This window comes from Strigops habroptila, chromosome 6 (genome assembly GCF_004027225.2).
Source record: "Strigops habroptila isolate Jane chromosome 6, bStrHab1.2.pri, whole genome shotgun sequence".
NCBI lineage: Eukaryota > Metazoa > Chordata > Aves > Psittaciformes > Psittacidae > Strigops > Strigops habroptila.
In genome coordinates this window covers 44615949-44635189 of record NC_044282.2, presented here as the reverse complement: position 1 = coordinate 44635189, position 19241 = coordinate 44615949, and the positions used below count along the sequence as shown (strand labels likewise).

Here is a 19241-nt window from a genome sequence, read left to right as displayed (position 1 = left end):
TGACAAAACCACAGTCAGTCCATTACTGAAGTCTCATACAATGGGTCTAGTTTTGTGGATGCTACTCCTACTGTCAACCTCCAAAAAGCCCAACGGCACAATTCGTTTAAGCAGAAGCTTCAGAATTAGGACCCAAGTTAGCACTGGGTCCAAATGCTTCCCAAGTATCTGCTAAGGATATGCTTAAATCTCAAGTGAAAATGGCTTAACTATACCATCAAATTAGCACATGGCTCACGGCACATTATTATATTCAGCATATTTAAACATCAGTTTCTGTAAACGTTTGCCTCCTTGTTGCCTTTCATTGGAAATTTGAGGATGCTTAGCTTGTTTCACTCCCTACTACTGTACTACTATTGTAGTTTGCCACTGACGTAAAATTACAATCTCTTAAACAAATAGATAGAAGTTTAAAGAATGATTTACATAGCCACTTTTACAAAAAAAGATTTATATGAAGAAGCAGCAAGTTCTATGGTTTCCACAGACAAGAAAACGCCAGGATCTAAAAGCCAGGGCTAGCAGAGCACACCTGATGCCCAATGCAGTGTATCTACAGATGAGAGTGAGCAATAGCCACTTTCCAGGAAGCTGAAGAGAGCACCATAGCAGGAAACTCAACAGTTATCATACACCCCTCAAGCTCTGCTCTCTGGCATAGCTGGCAGCTGTGGTTCAGAGATGAACCATAGACATGACATGTAAAAACAAGCCACAACATGGCATATTTCAAATATGCAGCCTCCAGCTCTCTCTCTCTTCTTATTGCAGACATAGCTGGCTGTGAGTTGAACTCAGCCCTCCATCTGTTATATTTTCCTTCTTCAGGCTGCCAGCAGACTCCAGACCTACCTTCAGACATCGAAAGTAGGCCATTCTTTGACCTTAATGAGGACAAACTTCACATAATCCCCAGCGAATAATACTGTTAGTATGAAACAGGCTATTATTTGGCACATTTGGGAACGTCACTTTTTTTTTATTATCAGGTAACCAATAGGCTTTGTATGATTGCCTTTCCCCCCTCAGGGCTGGTTATGAGATGCTTCCCAAAGATAAATCCTGACAATGACTTCTCCCTGCTCTCTGGAGGCTGAGAGCAGGCTATTACAGCCTATTGCTTTACACGTTCTTCAGAGTGAAAGCTGTGCATTAGGGATCAATAAAATAGATCACTCTTGCTTCAGGCCATTACACTTGCCTGCATTTATTCCTATAATCAGATGACGCTGCATTCCTTAGTGTAGGTGTTTAAGAAACTTTCCCTGGAAGGAGATTGCCCCATTACAGGCCCAGCTACAAACTACTCTACATTTTTTGTTATCTGCTATTTCAAGAAGTAAGACCTTGGCCAAGGGGGACTGATCAGTGGTCCAGTTCAGCTTTGCTGTGTTTAAGTCCCTAATTTTGCTGTACATACCATGAGCACTATGCAAGCTGAGGAAGCAAAGTTGGTGCAAGTGCCACAGGCAACAAAACAGATTTCTGTCAAGGCATTTCAATCAATTTCATTTATCATCAATTAACACTAACTTTTGATTCCTCAATTAGGAAAAAAAAAAACCAAACAAATTGACTTAGAACAAGGACATTACACGTTACACCCAGTCACTTTGGAGCAAGAGGTTGGGATCAGTGCATAGTGGTATCTACCCAGCTGCTCTCGTATGGACTCCTCCAACAGCAACAGTCCCTTTGCACTTGTATCTCCTGCTCAGTCTCCTCTTCATTCCTTCCCAGATGGCTCTTTGCTCTAGCCCGTCTGCATGAGAGAGTACCTCCCTCCTCAGTGCAATGCAGCTCTTGCCCAGGCAGCTGAGACAGGGCGAGATGTGCCCAGCAGAGCTCCAGTGTTGTGTTGCCCCACATTCCCAAAAGAAATCTAGCCCTGATACCGAACTGAGCTGCAGCAGGATTGCAGGTATCGGGCACAACCCTGACACTACTACAAACTTCTCCCATTATCTCTGATAGAGATCTTTCATAATTCAGATGATATATCTTACCACTGCTGTCAATTTGCCTCCTTTTGTTAATTCTTTGGGACAGGATTTGTTTCTGATTATGTTTGCATCCTGCCTACCTTAAGCTGTACCATTTACCATAAAGAAAATAGCATGCCAAATATTAACTACGCGATCTATTAAGCATTCCCTGGCTAGTGATAACTTTATTCCATTACTCATATTCCCCGTGTGAGTAGACAAATGAAGTGTGGGTGTAAAAAAAAAAAATCGGGTTTATTTTATTTACGTAGTATCAACGTTTTTACATACTGTATGCCACTGAGACTATTGAAGACAATTCCTGCCTTAGATTCTAGAAGGGAGACAAAACAAGATGTCAAACCGAGAACTTAAGCTTTGAAGGATTGTTCCATGTTATTTTTTTCACCACAATAATGGTAACTTCAATCTCATGGGCCTATCAAAAAGAACCAGACTTCAGGAAGAATATGAGTAGCAATGTAGTGAGGCTTCATCATCCATCCTTTCTTTAGACACAACACACTTTTGCCATTATTAAGTCGGCTTTTTAAAACATGGATCAGTCTGCTGTCTGGATTCTCAGACCCACAGTATTTTTCCCTTCCACATTTCATCTTACTCCTTTACACTGTTTAGGTTATTAAAAAAAAAAAAAAAAAAAAAAAAAAAAAAAAAAAAAAGAAAAATCAGTCCCTAAGACCTAAGCTGCTGACCTTAAACTCATTTGTGCCTTTTTCTATTCTTGGTGTCTTTACTGGCTTTCTTCATCTTCCATTTCCACCTCCATTCTCATCTCATCCCCCTTCAGATTCACCCTTTTATTCCATGGGGTCCTAATTGGCTTTGTGTCACTTTCTCATTTCTTTTTTTTTTTTTAATTTTATTTTATTTTTTTAGTTTCCAGTCTCTCCACTCAGTCTCATTCTTTGTGCCTTTCTTTTCTCTTTTCCCTTTACCTCTTCCTGTTCTTCTAAAATTTCTCCCTTATGCTCCCCCACTTTTGGGGGCTTTTCTCCTTCACCATCCCCTATTTGGGCTCCACTTTCTCACCACTTCTTAGGCTTAACCCTCTCCTCCTGTTTTTTCCCTTTCACACATGCAACAGTCTGCCTCATTTCTTCCGCTTCTTCCCTGTACCTATTTTTCCCAAATCCCGGCAGGCTGGTGCCCAGCAGCGGTGCGGGGCTCTGTTCCTCCATCATCGGAGATGGTGTCAGCAGTCCAGCAGAGGAGGAGATGGGGCAGATCTAAAAGCTGCAGTGAGCAAACCCCACTGCGTGGAAGCCAAAATTTGGGCACACGGCCACATATATGCTCAGTTTAAAGGAAGCCTTGGCCACCGAAATGGGTTGGAGTTGCGCCAGAGTGGGACAGCAGTATCTCATTACCAGTTTCAGAGCCAGTCCCCCTGGCAGTGTAGCTGGAACACTGATAGCTTTTTAGGGGTTTCACATTAACTAGGGCTGTATCAGGCCACTTTGTGCTTCACTGAATTTGTACATCAATCTCTCACTTTTGCGAGGCTTACATCTCATGAAGCAGAGTGAAATCATTAACACATGATGGTTTTCAGGCCTCTCTGTTGTTTCCTGGCTCAGGATTGCCTTCTGACAAAGGGCCAGGATCCTGAACTGTTTATGTGTTTAAAAAACTCTGCTGCATATAATAATAATAACGGTCCTCACATAGAAATGGTAATCACAGGTGTTAATTTTGACTGATTACACAAACAAGGAAACTAAAGCAGTTACAAAACTTGTGAAAGCCTGTCAACTTCTTTGAAATGAAAAATCATTTCAAAGCTTTGGTCCCCAGTGCTGTGGAGTCTGACCCTTTCACTGATCTTCCCTGTAATTTTAGACAACATATATTTAATTTGATTGTGTTCTTCTCTGTGACTCACATCAACAGCACTGTCTTATGCCTATTTCACAGAAGATATATCAAACGAGTGAAGCAACTTTACTCAAGGCTTAGTCAAACCTCAGAAGACTTGGATATAGTTCTTTCTAACTGGAACATCTGCAGAAGGTGAAAATATTAAGACTTCAAAGGCTGCTTCCTGAAGTAAAATAAAAAAATACAGCTTTTGGTTCAGTTCAGGCATCCAAAGCTGCATCAATAATAAGCAAAAGAGGAGAGCTTTTTTGGTCCTGACGCTAACTGGCCAAGCACAACAGCCCAATTCTTTTGCTTCCAACACAGCACAACCACATTCAAACAAGGCAAGGTCTGGCAAGGGCAGTTTACACCACAGCCAAGCCTGTGGCCAGGCTGTGCTCACAATTTAACTGTATGAACAATCACAGGACAGAACTGTTCAAGGCCAGGTTGAACAGAGTCTTGGGCGACATAGTCTAGTGTGAGGCATTCCTGCCTGCAGCAAGGGGGTTGGAACTAGATGACCTTAAGGTCCTTTCCAACCCAAACCATCTATGATTCTACGAGCTTGGTCCTCACCAATCAATTAACCAGCACAGACAGCACCTGCAGTCCATACAATGGTCCTCAGGCCAGGGTAAAGCCCACCTTTGTACTAGATAACATTAATGGCACCAATATTGCTAGGTGAGTTTTGTGATACTACAATGCAAAACTACCAGAAAAAAATTAAGGTTAGTTGTGCAGTTTTTTATCATAATAATAATATATCAGGGCAATAGCTTGGGCATATATTTCATAAAAAAAAAGTTGCTTTTGTCCACAGAAACTATAGAAATGCCAAAAACTTAACTGATTTTTTATTTCTTCTAAAGGTACTTCAGCATTTAAAAATCAAGGGAAGATAAACATAAGGCTAGAAAATACAAAATACTTCTCATTATATTGCAAAACAGCAATTAAAACCTTTCCAGGTATAAAGTAGGGCCTGATTTAAAAGTCTTTGGGTATGTGTACCACTCCCGAGTACAAACACAGAGAAAGCAACCAGGTGTGTGTCAGAGCAACAAGCTCCTGATCAGGAGCAAGTGTGGGAAACTTTGGCGTGCATTCTCTGAACTGTGTTTATTTTAACCGACTTCAGTTCATCTGATGGACCTTAAAACTCCATTTTTAAGGAGGCTACAAATGGGGCAAGTAAGAGGACAACTGAAAGGCATCCTCTTTGTCTCTGTTAGAAACTGCCAGTGGTGCAAATGAGCCTGTTAGAAAGAAAGGATTAGTATTTGAATGATGGAGTAGGCTTCCACATTACCTTTGAGGCCTGGAACAAGAATTTGAACAGAGCAGGACTCCTCTGCAATATGTTGAGGATATCCAGACCTTAGCAGTGACAGGAAGGCAAGGCTAATTAGAGTCACCAAGAAAACCAGATCTCTCTTCATAATGAGCACTTACAGGTCACTGACTCCTAAACAAAAGAACGAATAAACAGTTATAAGAATTCCAAAGACTTTCAACAGTTTCTGAACATATGCAGCATCCTATTATAAACACTTAGTATTTTTGCATGCCATAACCCACACAGGATGAGAAGGACATGTGCAGGTCCTCCAAGCAGGTTGTGTGTTCCACAGACATACATGAAACATGCAGCAGACATTAAGCAGTTTATTTTGGTGTTAGACTAGGTAACATAAGGCTCAGAAGTCATTTAGTTAAGAAATAGGAGACTAAGAAATGCTAATAATAGGCAATTCTGTGTTCACAATTTCTCATTGGAGGCAGGGATTTGGAAAGGTCAAAGGGGAAAATACAGTACACAGGCTTGCACTGAAAGTTGTTAGTACTAAGTTGCCACTTAGAAAGAGTTCATACTGCTCTAAAAAGGCAATTCAGTATACGATAAGACCAACCTAAAGGCCTGAAATCTCACTATGCATCTATCTGAGCACTGAAATCGTGCCCAGCAAATTGGCTGATACAATAGCCCTCATGGAACTCATTGAGGGTGGAAGGCAGATAATATTTCACTGTATCATGCAATGAAGTTACAACAGAGCCTTCAATAAATCTTGTAAAGATTCATCTCTGAAACATACCCTTGTCTAAGCCTACAAGTGAAATGGCTTGCCTGGTATTACACTGTGAAGAGATCTCTCAGAAAACAACAATACAGAAATTGAGTTTGTGTGAAAGGACATTCAAAAGCTGGTATTTAGGGTGCCTGTAGAAATATTCTTTGACAAAAGCATTATTTATGTGCTTCTGATATGTTTTTCCAGTCCTTCTTTCACCAAGTCTCTGTACTACACAAACAAGCTGAAAGTCATATCAGGGTTTCCAGAGAAAGAACCTGTGTATCATCTTTTATAGCCACAATACAGACACGTGCATTTTGCATCTAGAGCAAGAAAATTGGGCCGTATTACTCTGCACTCCCTGATTCCCTTCAAAAACAAGCCAAGTAGGATTAGGCACAGGTGTGGGGCCAGTATATGAGTCTGTGTGTCTCACCATGCTGGGGATCTAGGACGGTGGATCTGTTATTTTGGGGATGGCCTGAAGGTATAACTACCCTTCAGCGGGGATGGGATAATAAGGAGCTTCAGGGTGAGAATATCCTGGTGAAGCAGATACCAAAATTTATGGGATGGAGCAAGAAGGTGGCAGACTGCTCTCCACATGCAGGAAAAATCAGGTTTGCCTGCCCTAGTCAAGGCCTCCGTTTCCACCTCGTTACCTTTTAGTCTAGCAGATGACAATATAGACTACCTTAATAGAGATGCATTTTGTACCCTTACCAACACTCCTGCCAGACTACTAAGTACTAACGTCATTTACAAAGTCTCCTCTCACATCTTAGGGTGCAGGTTCTGGAGGGACAACACTCACTCATACACAGATGCTTACAGTATTTTTTTCCCTTTTCAAGAGTGCTCAGTTCCCACAGTTTTAATTATGATACCACAACTAAGATGACTGAAGCTCATATATACATGTCTGAACCAGCTTTAAAATACCTAGCTCAGGTATTGCTAGGAGCACAGAAGCCACAGAAGTACAAACCTTGGCTGCTCAAGTATTTAGGCCACATCAAGTTTTGTCACAATTGCAGGAACATCACTCAAGGCTTCTCAAGAGTTCAGGCAAAATTGAATTTTGCCACCCAAGGATGAAGAACTAGAGCTGGAAGAGAAGGCACATCATAAAAGTGGACATAAAGAACACTAATAGTTGGTGGGGAAAGGGAAGAGTAATGGGAATTTGGATGTAAAGCTTCTACTGCCATGGAGAAGCAGCAGCCAGCCCAGATTCCCAGAGCTCTGACAGACAAAACCAGTAAGAAAACATTTGCTGTGTTGCTGTCCTCTTCTGTCCTGCGCTACTGCCTTCTTTGCCTACGCAGAGAAATAGCCCGAACTACTAGAAACCACGTCAGGCTACTGGCCACAGCTATTTTCTAAGGTTATACAAACTATTTGACCACAGTCTTGGAGTATCAGATCTCTGTGATAGCGCCCTTCTCCCAAATATCCTCATATGCATATTAAACAAATTACTTCACATACATTGAGCTTGAATCTGGCCACACCTTCCCACATTCCTAACTAGATTCCTAACTCCAGGGTACAAGGCACTGTATCTTGGTGTTCTTTGTGGTCTAGAGGAGCTCACAGTATCCACAGTGGATGGTCCTGCCTCTTTTTGCCAAATCCATGATTCACAACAGTCAGCAAGCAAAAGAGAGAGCAACAAAAATTAGCCAAGAGGAATGGCTGAGAACGGTATTTCTCCAGATCTTCCTTCCAAAGGCCTCTATGGCCAGTCTTAGCACTTAAATAGTGCTGGTAGACTGGAAAGTGAGGGGATCCATGGCAACAAAAGGCTTCACAATGCCAAGTTCGGAACCAATGCCCCCTATGCGGGAAAGCACTGAGTGTGGTTACTTCACCCAGCCAGGAGAAACTTGTGCCTGGAAGTCTCTTCTGGACACCTGAACACAGGTTTTTAACCCTCAATAGTGGCAAACTTTGAAGGATGGGGAGTTGGACCATACTGGATGACAGCCACATTGATGATCTGTGGGCTGAACAAAAAAAGGACCTGCCTGCCTTAGCCTGCAGCTCCCACCCCACAGCCCAGGAGACCACCCGGCCACCAGCCTGCAGGACATCCTAGGCAGGGTGTCCCACTATTTCTTTGTAGCAGAGACACTTCAGGATCCAAAAGAAGATCAGACAAAGAGTCTTTCAAGCCAAGCGCTTTGGATACACAGCTGAAAGCCTAGAGTTTCAGCATGAGTACCCAGCAGGCTGGTGATAAGGATTCTTGACAGACAAGTCCGAGAGGGGAATGAAACAGCCTGAGACAGAAGAAGGAATTGAAATTAAGAGGGTGTTCCAGACTGCATTAGTGAATAAAAAAAGCAGCAACACCTGCTTTGGTTGCATTTTATGAGGCTTTAGATGTATCCAGACTAAAGCTGAAACATCAAAGCCTCCAGGTACATTAAATATTAATCTGCCCTTGCAAACTCCTACACAGCTCAGAGATGATAAAGGCATGAAGCAGCAGAGAACTGTCAGGGCTGCTTGGTGGCCCTGCTCAGCAGCCAGCTGTGAAGGATTTTCCGGGGAAAACAAAACCTCCAACAAGGCTTCATCACATTCCCCACTCACTGCCTGCTACTGCTGCAGGGCTTAAGAGCCTCAGAGACACAGGGAAGACACCTCACCCTACCTCATGATAGCTCAACTCCCAGAGAAAATGGACTTGTTCTATAAAATGGAGCTTCTTAGTGTCAGTCAGGTCACAACACCCAGACCCGCATGAATACTTGGGAAATTACCTTGGTCTGAGAAGAGCCACCAACAGAGGAAATCTCTGAAGAGGCTGCAGATCAAATACTTTATACAGTCTACAGCTTCAGTAGAGAGACACATTAGTAGTAGAAATCAAACCAAAATCACTTGGGATATCACTTTCTCTGCCTTTTTCTGCTTTAAAAAGAAACCTTCTCTTCCACTGTTAAAATTGCCTTATATGACTGAAGTAAGAGTTTGATTTCCAGGTATGTGCTACAGCAGTACCTTTCATTTTAAAATCCTAGAAAATTCCTTGCCTTTCTGACCTACCTTCAAGCCCTTTCAGCCCCAGATTCATAAAGGCATTTAGAAAACTAAATCCCACTGAAACTGGTGCTCAGAAAAAGGTGTCAGCCTGCTTTTTCAAACACAATTTTAGCTCTGGCATTTGGAGTATCTTCAGCATTGATAAAACCAGTGCCAGAGAGAAGCCTAGAGATGTTCGGCACTTGTAAAAGTATGAACATCTTCTCTGTCTACACAGGGGTCAGGAGTCAAATTTGTAGCACTAATAATGGTGGCCATTAAATCAACATAAGCTGAAAGCTTGGGGGGGAGGGGGGCGGAAGAGGAAAAGGAAGCAATTACATGGCCTTTCCTTAAAAAGATGTGCCTCAGTTGCCAAGACAGAAGAGGTTTATTAAGCCAGGCTTCAAATAACAAGTCCTTGAGAGGTCATCAGAGAATCCCCAAAGCACCGTAGGCTCACTCAGAACTGCTGCAGGATGGGCCAGGCAGCTGGCATCCAGCACTCCTTGAGCTCCCCAGCTTGCCACCACGAGCTGTGAATGGAAAGGTTGGAGATCACTTCAGCCAGCAAACGCCTTGTGCTGGAAGACCCTGTTCCACAAGGGCTGGTGGCTTATTGCACACTGTTATTTTGGACCTAGAAGCAACAACACAGATAATCTGCCCAGCTGAATCCAAATGGCTGAGAAATGCAGAAGGAAAATGCTGCTTGCTGGCATCAATGCTCAGCAAGCCAACAGCTATGGAGTGGCTGTTATCCTCTGTATAATCCTAAGGGACTCCTCTTGGATCTGTTTTTATTTCACTATTACTGAGCTGTTTTCACTCATTATGATTTTTTAAACTATACTTCATTCTCAGGGATCTGAGCTGAATTATGTATATTCTGAGTTGAGAATGTTCCTGGTACAGGCAGGCACAAAAATCTGCAGAGCCACAGCCATTTGTTGGGTGATTTTCCCAAGCGGGTTTGAGTCAGCACAACAGATGAATCAACAGCTTTCAACAGTTTTCACTCTCCTGACTTTTCCAGTCCTTGTCATCTGCATCTCCAACACCTCCCAGAACTATCTGGCAGCCTGTGTATCCTCAAACGCCCCAGCAGGCCCAGAGCCGCATCCTAACAGATGCGACACATGCCCACACAATCATGCCAGTGAAATGCCAGGCTGTGACACAGACCTCACGCTATTTCAAACATTTTGAACAAATAAAAGCCCCCACAAAACCCCAAAATTAAGTCCCATGGCTACAAAAGTAACATCACCAGGGCTCAGCATAGATCAGCAGTATGTTTCTAGGAAAGCAGGGAGCCACAGAAGGGACAAGCCTCCAGCGTGTGCACACAAGCTGCTTCTCACCCCTTGGCCTGAGGGCTGCAGATCATTCCCCGGAGAAGATGTCTTTCACACTGGAGATGAAACCTGTGTCACTGACCTCTGCTTTCCCCATTACAGCCTTGCTGATAATCCTAATCTACAGATGTTTTGTGTAGCTATGCTTTTACTTCATCTCATTTGTCCTCCGAGCTCCTTTGTGCATTACCTTGGGTAATCAGGAGTTCACTATTTAGATAGAATATAAAATATCAGAAACAATGATAAAGCTGCTTAAACAATGGGTGATTCTTTTCATAACATTGCAATGTTCTGAAGTTAAATTCTATGTGTTGATTCAAAGGTTAAAGCAATGAGCTTGAAAGATGAAAAAAAAAAATATATAATCCCTAAATGTTAATACCATAGAATTGCAAAAACAAAGATTGTAACTGCCATGGTTATGAAGTCTCTGTGAAATCTATGGAGCATGGAGTAGCATAAAGCAGAGACATAACGCATTTCAGGTCCTGATGCTGCTGAAGAACAGCAAGATTTGCTGCAGAGGACAAAAGAGTGACTGTAAGCTGATGGGAAGCTAACATTACCTGAAAACCTAACTGATAGGAAGTCATTGTTTACCCTCCAAAGTACACTTAATTCTGGCTCAACAGAGCTATTTCCTCAGCCGATGTTTGTGAAGTGCAAGGGACTATTAGTTCTGAGTGTACAACGTAGGTGCCCTTGCCATATGCAGGAATAGTACTTCTACTTTTCACCTAGAAGAATGTTTTTTAGAATTAAGACAAATTTCTTCCTGATGCAGGTTCTGTTGAAGTCAATGAGTTTATGTCAGAATTAACTTACTGTCATCTGTGCTGAAAATATAAAATCAGGTCTTCAGCAAGGGTGAGATGAAAATAGTTCCAGAAGGGGGCAAGGATGTTTTCAAAACCTGTAACTAGAGGGTGGTGGGACCTGAGTGTCAAATCTCTCATGACAGCTCTGTATGTTTAGGTAAAGAATAACACTCAAGTAGAATTTTAGCTTTGTATAAAATGTTAGTCAGAGATAACTAGAATCGCTAAACAAAAATTCTCCTGCAATGTTTTAATCAAAGCTCTTATTAGATTACAAGATCTCTGCGATAGCCTCATTTTCAGCTATAATTTACAGGAATAATTTGTGATTTTGGGTACCGTCTTTGATATAAGTCAGATCAAATTTTCAGTATTCTTAAGCACCCCAAAAATCAAAAAAGAATACAGGGGTCAGTTCTAAAACCTGTGTCTAAATTGTCTCAGTTCAGCCCTGCTGCTATAAAGCATCCACAAAAGAACCTGACGCTATCCCCACACACCTATCTGTAGGAACTAAAACACAAAGAATTCAGCAAGAACCAGTGAATGGAAATGCTGCAGGGTACATTTCTTTACATGAATAAATGTTATTTACATTTGCATTTGTCATTTTATTTTTGAAGCTTTAAGGCATCGCTTTTCAGCCCTCCATATCCACAGAGGCTTAGGAATGGCTGCAGAAGTTGACATACTTGTGCAATGTTTAAGTGCTTAATGCCCATTCAACCAACTTTTGCTTTCCAACATGTTCTCACCCTCCAGGTACCAGAAGTTTTCCAGGTGGGCCTGACAGTTATCTTCTTGAGGGCACTGGACAGGATCAATAGGCAAATGTAACCTGTGGAGGGTGGTGCCAGTCCTGCAGCTACTTTCTTGGAGGTGCAGAGAAGAGGCAGAAAGGGCTAGGAAGGCCCCATCCAAGCACCCCAGACATGTCAGCAGCGGTTTATGCCTTTGCACAACAGAAATGCCACTCAAGTATTGATCCAAAAGGTGAGAAATGCCAGCTATGGAACATACTTAACTTAAAAGGATTTGAACCCACAGCTCCAGTTCCCTGGACAGTAATTGCTCCTATTGGATGGACACAGAAGGTAGAATTAGACTACGCTCAGGCATGCCACGTTAAAGGATGGAAGGCAAGCAGGGAAGAGGTCTAGTGAAGAAGCCAGCTCAAGCCTAGTGGTAGGATGTTAGACTAAAAAGGGGCAAAATGAGTTTTCTTCCTTCCCTGCTTTCTGGTTTAATGGCCCACAATTGTCTCATGTATAAACACATGGACAGGTCAGGAATGCCCAGACAGAAGACAAAAAGCTAAGCAAAGCTATTTATGAGGCTAGAGGAAAACAAGAGAAGAGACATAGGATGAGACTGCCAGTGGGACAAACACAAAGCAAAAGTGAAAAAACAGAGAGGCCCAACCAGGGGAGAGATGGCACCATCCCAGAGTGCAAGTGGATGCAAGACAGGTTTAGTTTTGGTTGTGCCAGTATCCTACTCCTCACTGAAGAGAACAAACAAAGAGAGCAGAAACAGCTTTTGCCCCCATTTTCTCTCACAAAAGATACGTAACAGCTACATTTGAAGGAAGTTTTAAGAATAAAGGGAAGCCACTTGACTGCTGCCCAGTCCTCCCCAGTGCTGCAAGTATGACACCTCAAAAAGTGAGCCACAAGACAGAACACAGCTAGCATCAGAAGATGCCTGTTTATCAGGTCAACTTTGCTTAGATCCAGATCTCAAGCTAGTAGAAATCATAAGCAAACCTGTGGTGGGTTTTAACCATTCTCTTGGGTGCTCAGTCTGAGAAAGTCACCCTGAGCGTCCTGTATAATTAAGTCAGAGATAGGCACCTTGACGTGGGGGTTCATTTCATCCTAAAACAGGTCAGAATTGACTCTGGAGGTACCTATTAATTGCTCAACATGACTAGCTCAGCCTTGTAGCTAAGTAAAGTTAGGTGAGGGGAGTCCCGCCATTGCTAATTAGCTAAACCAATCTATGGGAGGGCAAACAGCAGCCTGGCTCCCCTGCTGCAGTCACACATTACCCTCCCCCTCTCTGTACTGTCACCATTTGATCCCATCATGAGCTAGCACAGGCTGCTACGCCAGCAGAAAGCTATTGTTCTTTTTGTAATGTGTTTCAGTTGATTTAGTTCCTTGGTTCCTGGTGAGGGCAACATGGCCATCATTTCTGTGAAAAATGCTGCTAGTCAGGAAAAGAAATGCCCTTGGCAGCAGCCGAGATGGCCTTCAGTGTGTTACAAAACTGTGCCCTCACTTGCCAGCAGCATACAGAAAGAAGAAAGATGCACAAGGGAAAGAATTAAAAGGACTAAATACACCAGGGAAGAAGGGGGGGGGGAGGAGAGAAGGAGAGGGGGAAAGGCACATAATTACAGTGGGAACATTTTAAAAGGAGGAAAGATATGGCAAAACACCAGGCTGCAATGGAAAATAATATCCAGCAAAAGATACAGACATAGGAGATAGAACAACATGAGGCATTTTGCCATAGCATGCAAGCCACCAAGAGTCATGGACATGATCCAAGAGTGTTATCCTCAAATGACAAGGACATACTTCTCGGAATGATATCCTCAATATAACAAAACACCATGGTACAAAAGCATGCACGATCAAAATTTTGCATTTGAACTGTGGCAACGTGAATGCAATTTCAACAAAAGGTTATTTTAATTCTCAGGCTGAGGATCTGCAGAGACCAAATAACACTCTACATGTGATTCTATACTGAAACTTTCATATCAGCTCACAGGAACCTGGGATAAGGAGGGAAGTAAGTTATACTGGTGACAGAAAGACCAACAATACCTTCAGTAAAATGGCCAAGCCTCACTCCAAGAGAAAAAGTAAGAGCATCAGAAGAAAACCTCACAGGAAATACAACCACATATTTTCACTAGACAAGTGAAGGGTGAGCTTAATCGCAATAGAACTATACAATGTCCTTTCACTCTCAGAGCCCTGAAACATCTTTCCAAGCGCAGATAAGGGAAAGACGACAAAAGGAATGGGACCCTACCAAAGTGACTCCCCCGATTAGGAGAAATCATATGGCTGGTACATAGAAATAGCTGTAGAAGCAAAAGAGTGAAAGAAAACAGGTTTCTATGGGTCTAATATGACTTAGTAAAAGCCCATGCAAAGATGTGTATTCCTGCAGATGACTAAAGTTAGTTCTCAGAAGTTGAAGTATTGTTACACTAGTATGCTACAGCAGACTTTCACTGATGAGTCTATATCATTGGCAACAGCCACGATCCTATTTATAAGGTATGCCAAATGGAAACCAGGCTGAAAGAACATCTTTCAGGAGCAAAACATTCCCCAGAGCAGCTCTTACATATACCACAACACATGCATTCAAAATCCTTTGCCATGTACAATGCATGGTGTACAAATATTTTTAAAAACTGAGAAAGAGTACGAGTGATTGCATGCAGATTTGAGATGCTTGTGACAACCTCATCTCATTTTGAAAAAATGTGAATTCTGAAAGAAACAGATAGCATGTGTAGAATACAACTTGCAAACAAGGATGTTTCTCTGAATTTGTATAAACTGAAGGAGTTACATCCCTTATCTGTATACCATGATGCTTGTGCTATGAAGAGATTCTTGAGGATGACAAATCCTTTTGGAAATCTTTCATTCAAGTCCTTCCATCTAACCAGCTGCCCTGAGCATGGAAGTTACTCTGGAAGACAAACATCATTCTAACAAAAACCCTGATCCTGCCTCTTTTCCTTAGTTTTTATTGCAGAGCAGACATCATATGGTATGGAATACCCCTTTGGCCAGTTTGGGTCAGCTGTCCTGGCTGTGTTCCCTCCCAAGATGCCCACCCCCAGCCTACTGGTGAGGGAGAGTGTTGGAGAAACAGCCTTGATGTTGTGTGAGCACTACACAGCTGTAGCCAAAACACTGGTGTATTACCAACACCTTTCTAGAAACCAATACAAAGCACTGCACTATGAGTGCTGCTACGGGGGAAAATTAACTCCATCTCAGCCAGACCCAATACATCAAAACCATTTACAAAGCACCTGACAGATCCCAGCATCAAGTGTCAACAGATTTGTTTTACATGAAAGGACACACACACACACGTTGTTGTAGCTGATATAACAACTTCCCTTGGCATATCAAGTTCGTGTTGCTTACACAAGCTTGGTACATGCCATCCAGAAACTAAACTCAGGATTTGCTAGACCTGGGATGGTCACCTAGTCTCTTTTCAGATGAGAGGGTTTCAATTTGACAGTAAACCTGCCCCAGCATCTGCAGAAAGCACTCTTTTTCAACAGTGTACTAAGTTCCCATTATACCTATTGCACTGTGGAAGTAGATGCAGCAGTGAGCACAGTCTGCATAATAATCAGTGGTCATTTAAAGCACTTCTGGTATATAACTTATTTACCTATCTCCACAAAACTTAAGAAGATAATACAGCTGCCTCCATATACAACACATAGACATTTTGAGCTTAAATAATTCTGGAGACATGATACTCAAGACATGAAGATATTTGGAAACTGGTAGAAATTCTCACATTCTACCTAAGAACAACATCTCAAGGACTTCTTTAGACAAATCAGCTTCCTCCTCGTTATTTCCTCAACAAAACAAGCAAAGATTATCTGTGAATGCTCTGTGAAGAAATACGCCTAGGACTACCCTTGAAAATTCAAAAGAAAAATGGTACTGAAAAATCTGTACTTCTCCCTTGAAGATTTAAGATTTAGGATTATGTTCAGAATTATTTAAATGGAGCAGACATAAGGAAATAGCTACGTATGTTGTCTGAGGATTTTAAACTAATTTTGAAGTATTTAATTATAAGTAACTATTATACAGTCATGTATTCATGAGAGATTTATGTAACATTCATTAAAAAAAAGAAAGGAAAGCAGAGAGTGACTATAGAGTTTTCGGCACTTCACAATTACATGAAAGGCAGTTCTGTCATGAAGATATTAAACAGCAAAGGAAGAAACCTCCAATCACGAGTTTGTTCAGCTGCAGCTCATAACATAGCTCTCATAACATCATCTCACCTCATCTCTGCATTGGCTTTAAACTGCAAGTTCATTGCACAACTAGAGAGAAACATTGCAAACGCATCTGTCGGTGCACTTCACAGATCCACCACCCTGGAATCTCCGCAGTACACGTGAGCAGCACCTCTCTTGCTCTGCCACATGTTCTCAGTATGTTTCCTTAACATTTCTTGCACTCCACTAACCACTCAGCCGTCAGAGACCTGCTTTCTCATTACACCATTCTGACGGGAGAGCTCATTGAGAGACATTTTTCTCTTCCTATGTAATAAGGCTTTTTTTGCTGTTTCCTGTGCTAGCCTTTCATTACATTCTTGTCTGATGTTTATATTTTGATTGGCCACAATTACTGTGCCAGCTAATGTTGCCAGCAACTTCTCATACTACTTTTTTTAAAGGTCTTTAATTTCCCCAAAATTAGATGATCTCTTACGAATCTTTCTTTGATGGTAATCATAAAATTCTGTTTATATTAAATGATGTCCTTACAAAAACTTCCATGCTTTCTTATCTTCCCTGAACTCCAATATAACCAACAGCCCTTGGTGTACAAGATTAAGTTAAAGAAAGAAGTCCTTGTGAAGTCTTTTTAAATGGATACGAGTTATTTTGGTGCCTTCTTCAGTGAAGGTGAATGATTTATGAACCCTTCAGCCTCTGCGCAGTGCATTCCTTAACCAGCCAAACCATTTCACGTAACCTTCATTGTCCAGCCCTCACAGCACAGAAACTAGCAGACTGCCCCAGCATACAGCCCAGATGGAGATCAAATGAACCTATGATCTGTGGTCTGGAGGCCCACACGCTATTTCTAAGGAGTCCACTAAAGATGAATAAACACATGCCTATTATCAGCAAGGTTCAAAACCTGCCGAAATCATCAGCACCATCACAAGCAAATCTGGAGGGTTCCACAACTAAGCCTGAAAAACACCCAAATTAAACTGAAAAAATCTTAAGAGTGCTATCTAGAGGATTTCTTGTTACTATTTATGCTTATTCCACAGTTAGCTAATCAAACTAACTGAACCAAAAGAAAAATTATCACAAAGCGAGCCATGCTTAGGACCAAAGAGGGACACCAGGAACCTGAGCATAACCATGGACACAGCTTCATTCTTCAAGATCCCCACTCAAAAACCAGCTAGAATTGCAGAAATTTCTCTTTCCATTCTCTATCCTTTGCCCCCATTCTTTACCCCTAAATCTCTAGGTGAGAGTTATTTAAGTCAACATTGGCAATACTAGCACTGAATCTTTATCTATGACCTCTTCCCAAGTCCAAATAAAGCATCCAAAACCATCTCCCTACAACTCAGCAACCTTAAAGCAGGAGGTGCCTATAGTTTTATCAGAAAACTTACTTGGGTGCCTAAATTTTTCCTACTGTGCAGACCAGAGGTGGCCGACATACTGCCTGAAGAGAGTAACAAGACACTATCCTCCCACCTAGGCCATTTATGCCCATCAAGGAAACATGTTCAGACTCCTTCAGTATCCGCTAAGCAGAAAAGTCAAAACACTGCCATTTCCAAGGAATATATTTCCCTTGACTGTTGAGACTTTCTCTTTTTCTTTTCTAAAATCAAAGCAGTATTAACATCAGAAACTGTCTTGGGAGCTGTGGACACTATCTTGGATGTTCAGTGGTCCCACTTCCAAATTACCCCATCAGTTAGAACAAGGGCAACTTGCCAGCAGATGGGAAGTGGGGTTTGAAGCAGTGCGATGAGCTGCATGCAGATCTGCTTTCCAGGAAAGTGCTCCCAGCCAGTACATTATTACACGACAGCTGGGTAGCAGCAGTTTTCATTTTTCAACAAGAATGGTAGAAACCTGTTTTCTCAGAGCCAGTTTTCTAAGTCTCCATGCCTGTAGGACAACTGGGCACAAACATTCAAGCTGAGGTTACAGCTTCTGGAACTCAAGTTCCTGCAGGCAATAAAGGTGGTGAATTTATTCACTCCCACATCCAGCAGAGAGAATCCCAAAGCATCTTCCTCACAAGCATTTTCCAGACAGCTGCTGTGGCCATCACACGCTGCTGGCTGTGGCGAGTTATCTTCTTCAGCACTTTGTTCTCCTCCATTCACTCCATATAGCACATTAACATTGCTGATTCTTGGTCTGGAGTCAGGTATCTAACTTGCAGCACTGTGAAACTGTATTCATGTCCGCGTTTCATTCACGTGCTTTATTGTTGAACTAGGTGACCTTTAAAGGTTCCTTCTAACCCAAATCATTCTATGATTCAGTATAGAAGGAAACCAATATAAATCCCAATATAAACCTCACCATCCATCTTATTGCCCTGTTCTGGCCTCTGGGACACCCTATACACCTAACCAACCTTCTAATGCAGTTTTGAGGAAGCAACATCGGAACAGTCACAGCAGCTAAGGATCTTTGGATCCTAATAAACAAGTAAGACCAATCCAGTGATGAAGATCAACTCAAGCAGACCAACTTCCATTCTCTTTTTGACTGCAGACATCTTCTACAACTATAGGCAAATCACCCAGGATGAGATTTTTCTGAAGAGACAGTTAGATGGGCGAGATGAAAACGTGATGGATTTTCAAAACCACCTCCTTCTAAAGCTTAAGGCTCCTATTAGGTCACTTTCCTCTTAACTTAAGAGTTTACCTAGCTTTTAATATCCAGCCATACTCCCTTGCAGCTTTCAATTCTTAATACATAAAATGGAGCACTTTTAGCAAAAAAGTTAGCAAAAGCACTAACAAAGCCTTAGAAGCATTTTTAAATGTTCTCTTCCTTGTACAGGTGTTTACACGGCTAAAAACCACCAAAAGGCTTTAATCCATCTAATGACATACTAAACCTTCTTGAAGGGTCCTACTCTCCAGGCCCACAAACAGGATTGTCTGTAGCTCATGTGCAAAACAGAAGGAAGTGCTCAAATTTTAAACTGCCAGCTAGTTATCACAACCAGTAATCTGAGGGGCTCTGCCTACAGTTGATGCCTTAAA

General features: G+C 42.0%; 1 protein-coding gene across 4 annotated transcripts in view; it reads right to left on the bottom strand.

The window, feature by feature from the left end:
• Positions 1–19241, bottom strand: part of COLEC11 (collectin subfamily member 11) — a 43696-nt gene that overhangs the window by 15052 nt on the left and 9403 nt on the right. The window contains exons 2-3 of one of the 4 annotated variants that reach the window (XM_030490938.1): positions 6942–14265; positions 5188–5343 (exon numbers count right to left, since the gene is read on the bottom strand). In XM_030490938.1, coding sequence (XP_030346798.1) covers positions 5188–5317 — 130 coding nt within the window. In that variant the 5' untranslated portion in view covers positions 5318–5343; positions 6942–14265. Of the gene's footprint in view, positions 1–5187; positions 5344–6941; positions 16564–19241 lie in introns of those variants that run through there. The other 3 variants (XM_030490935.1, XM_030490934.1, XM_030490936.1) reach the window with 3 other exon arrangements.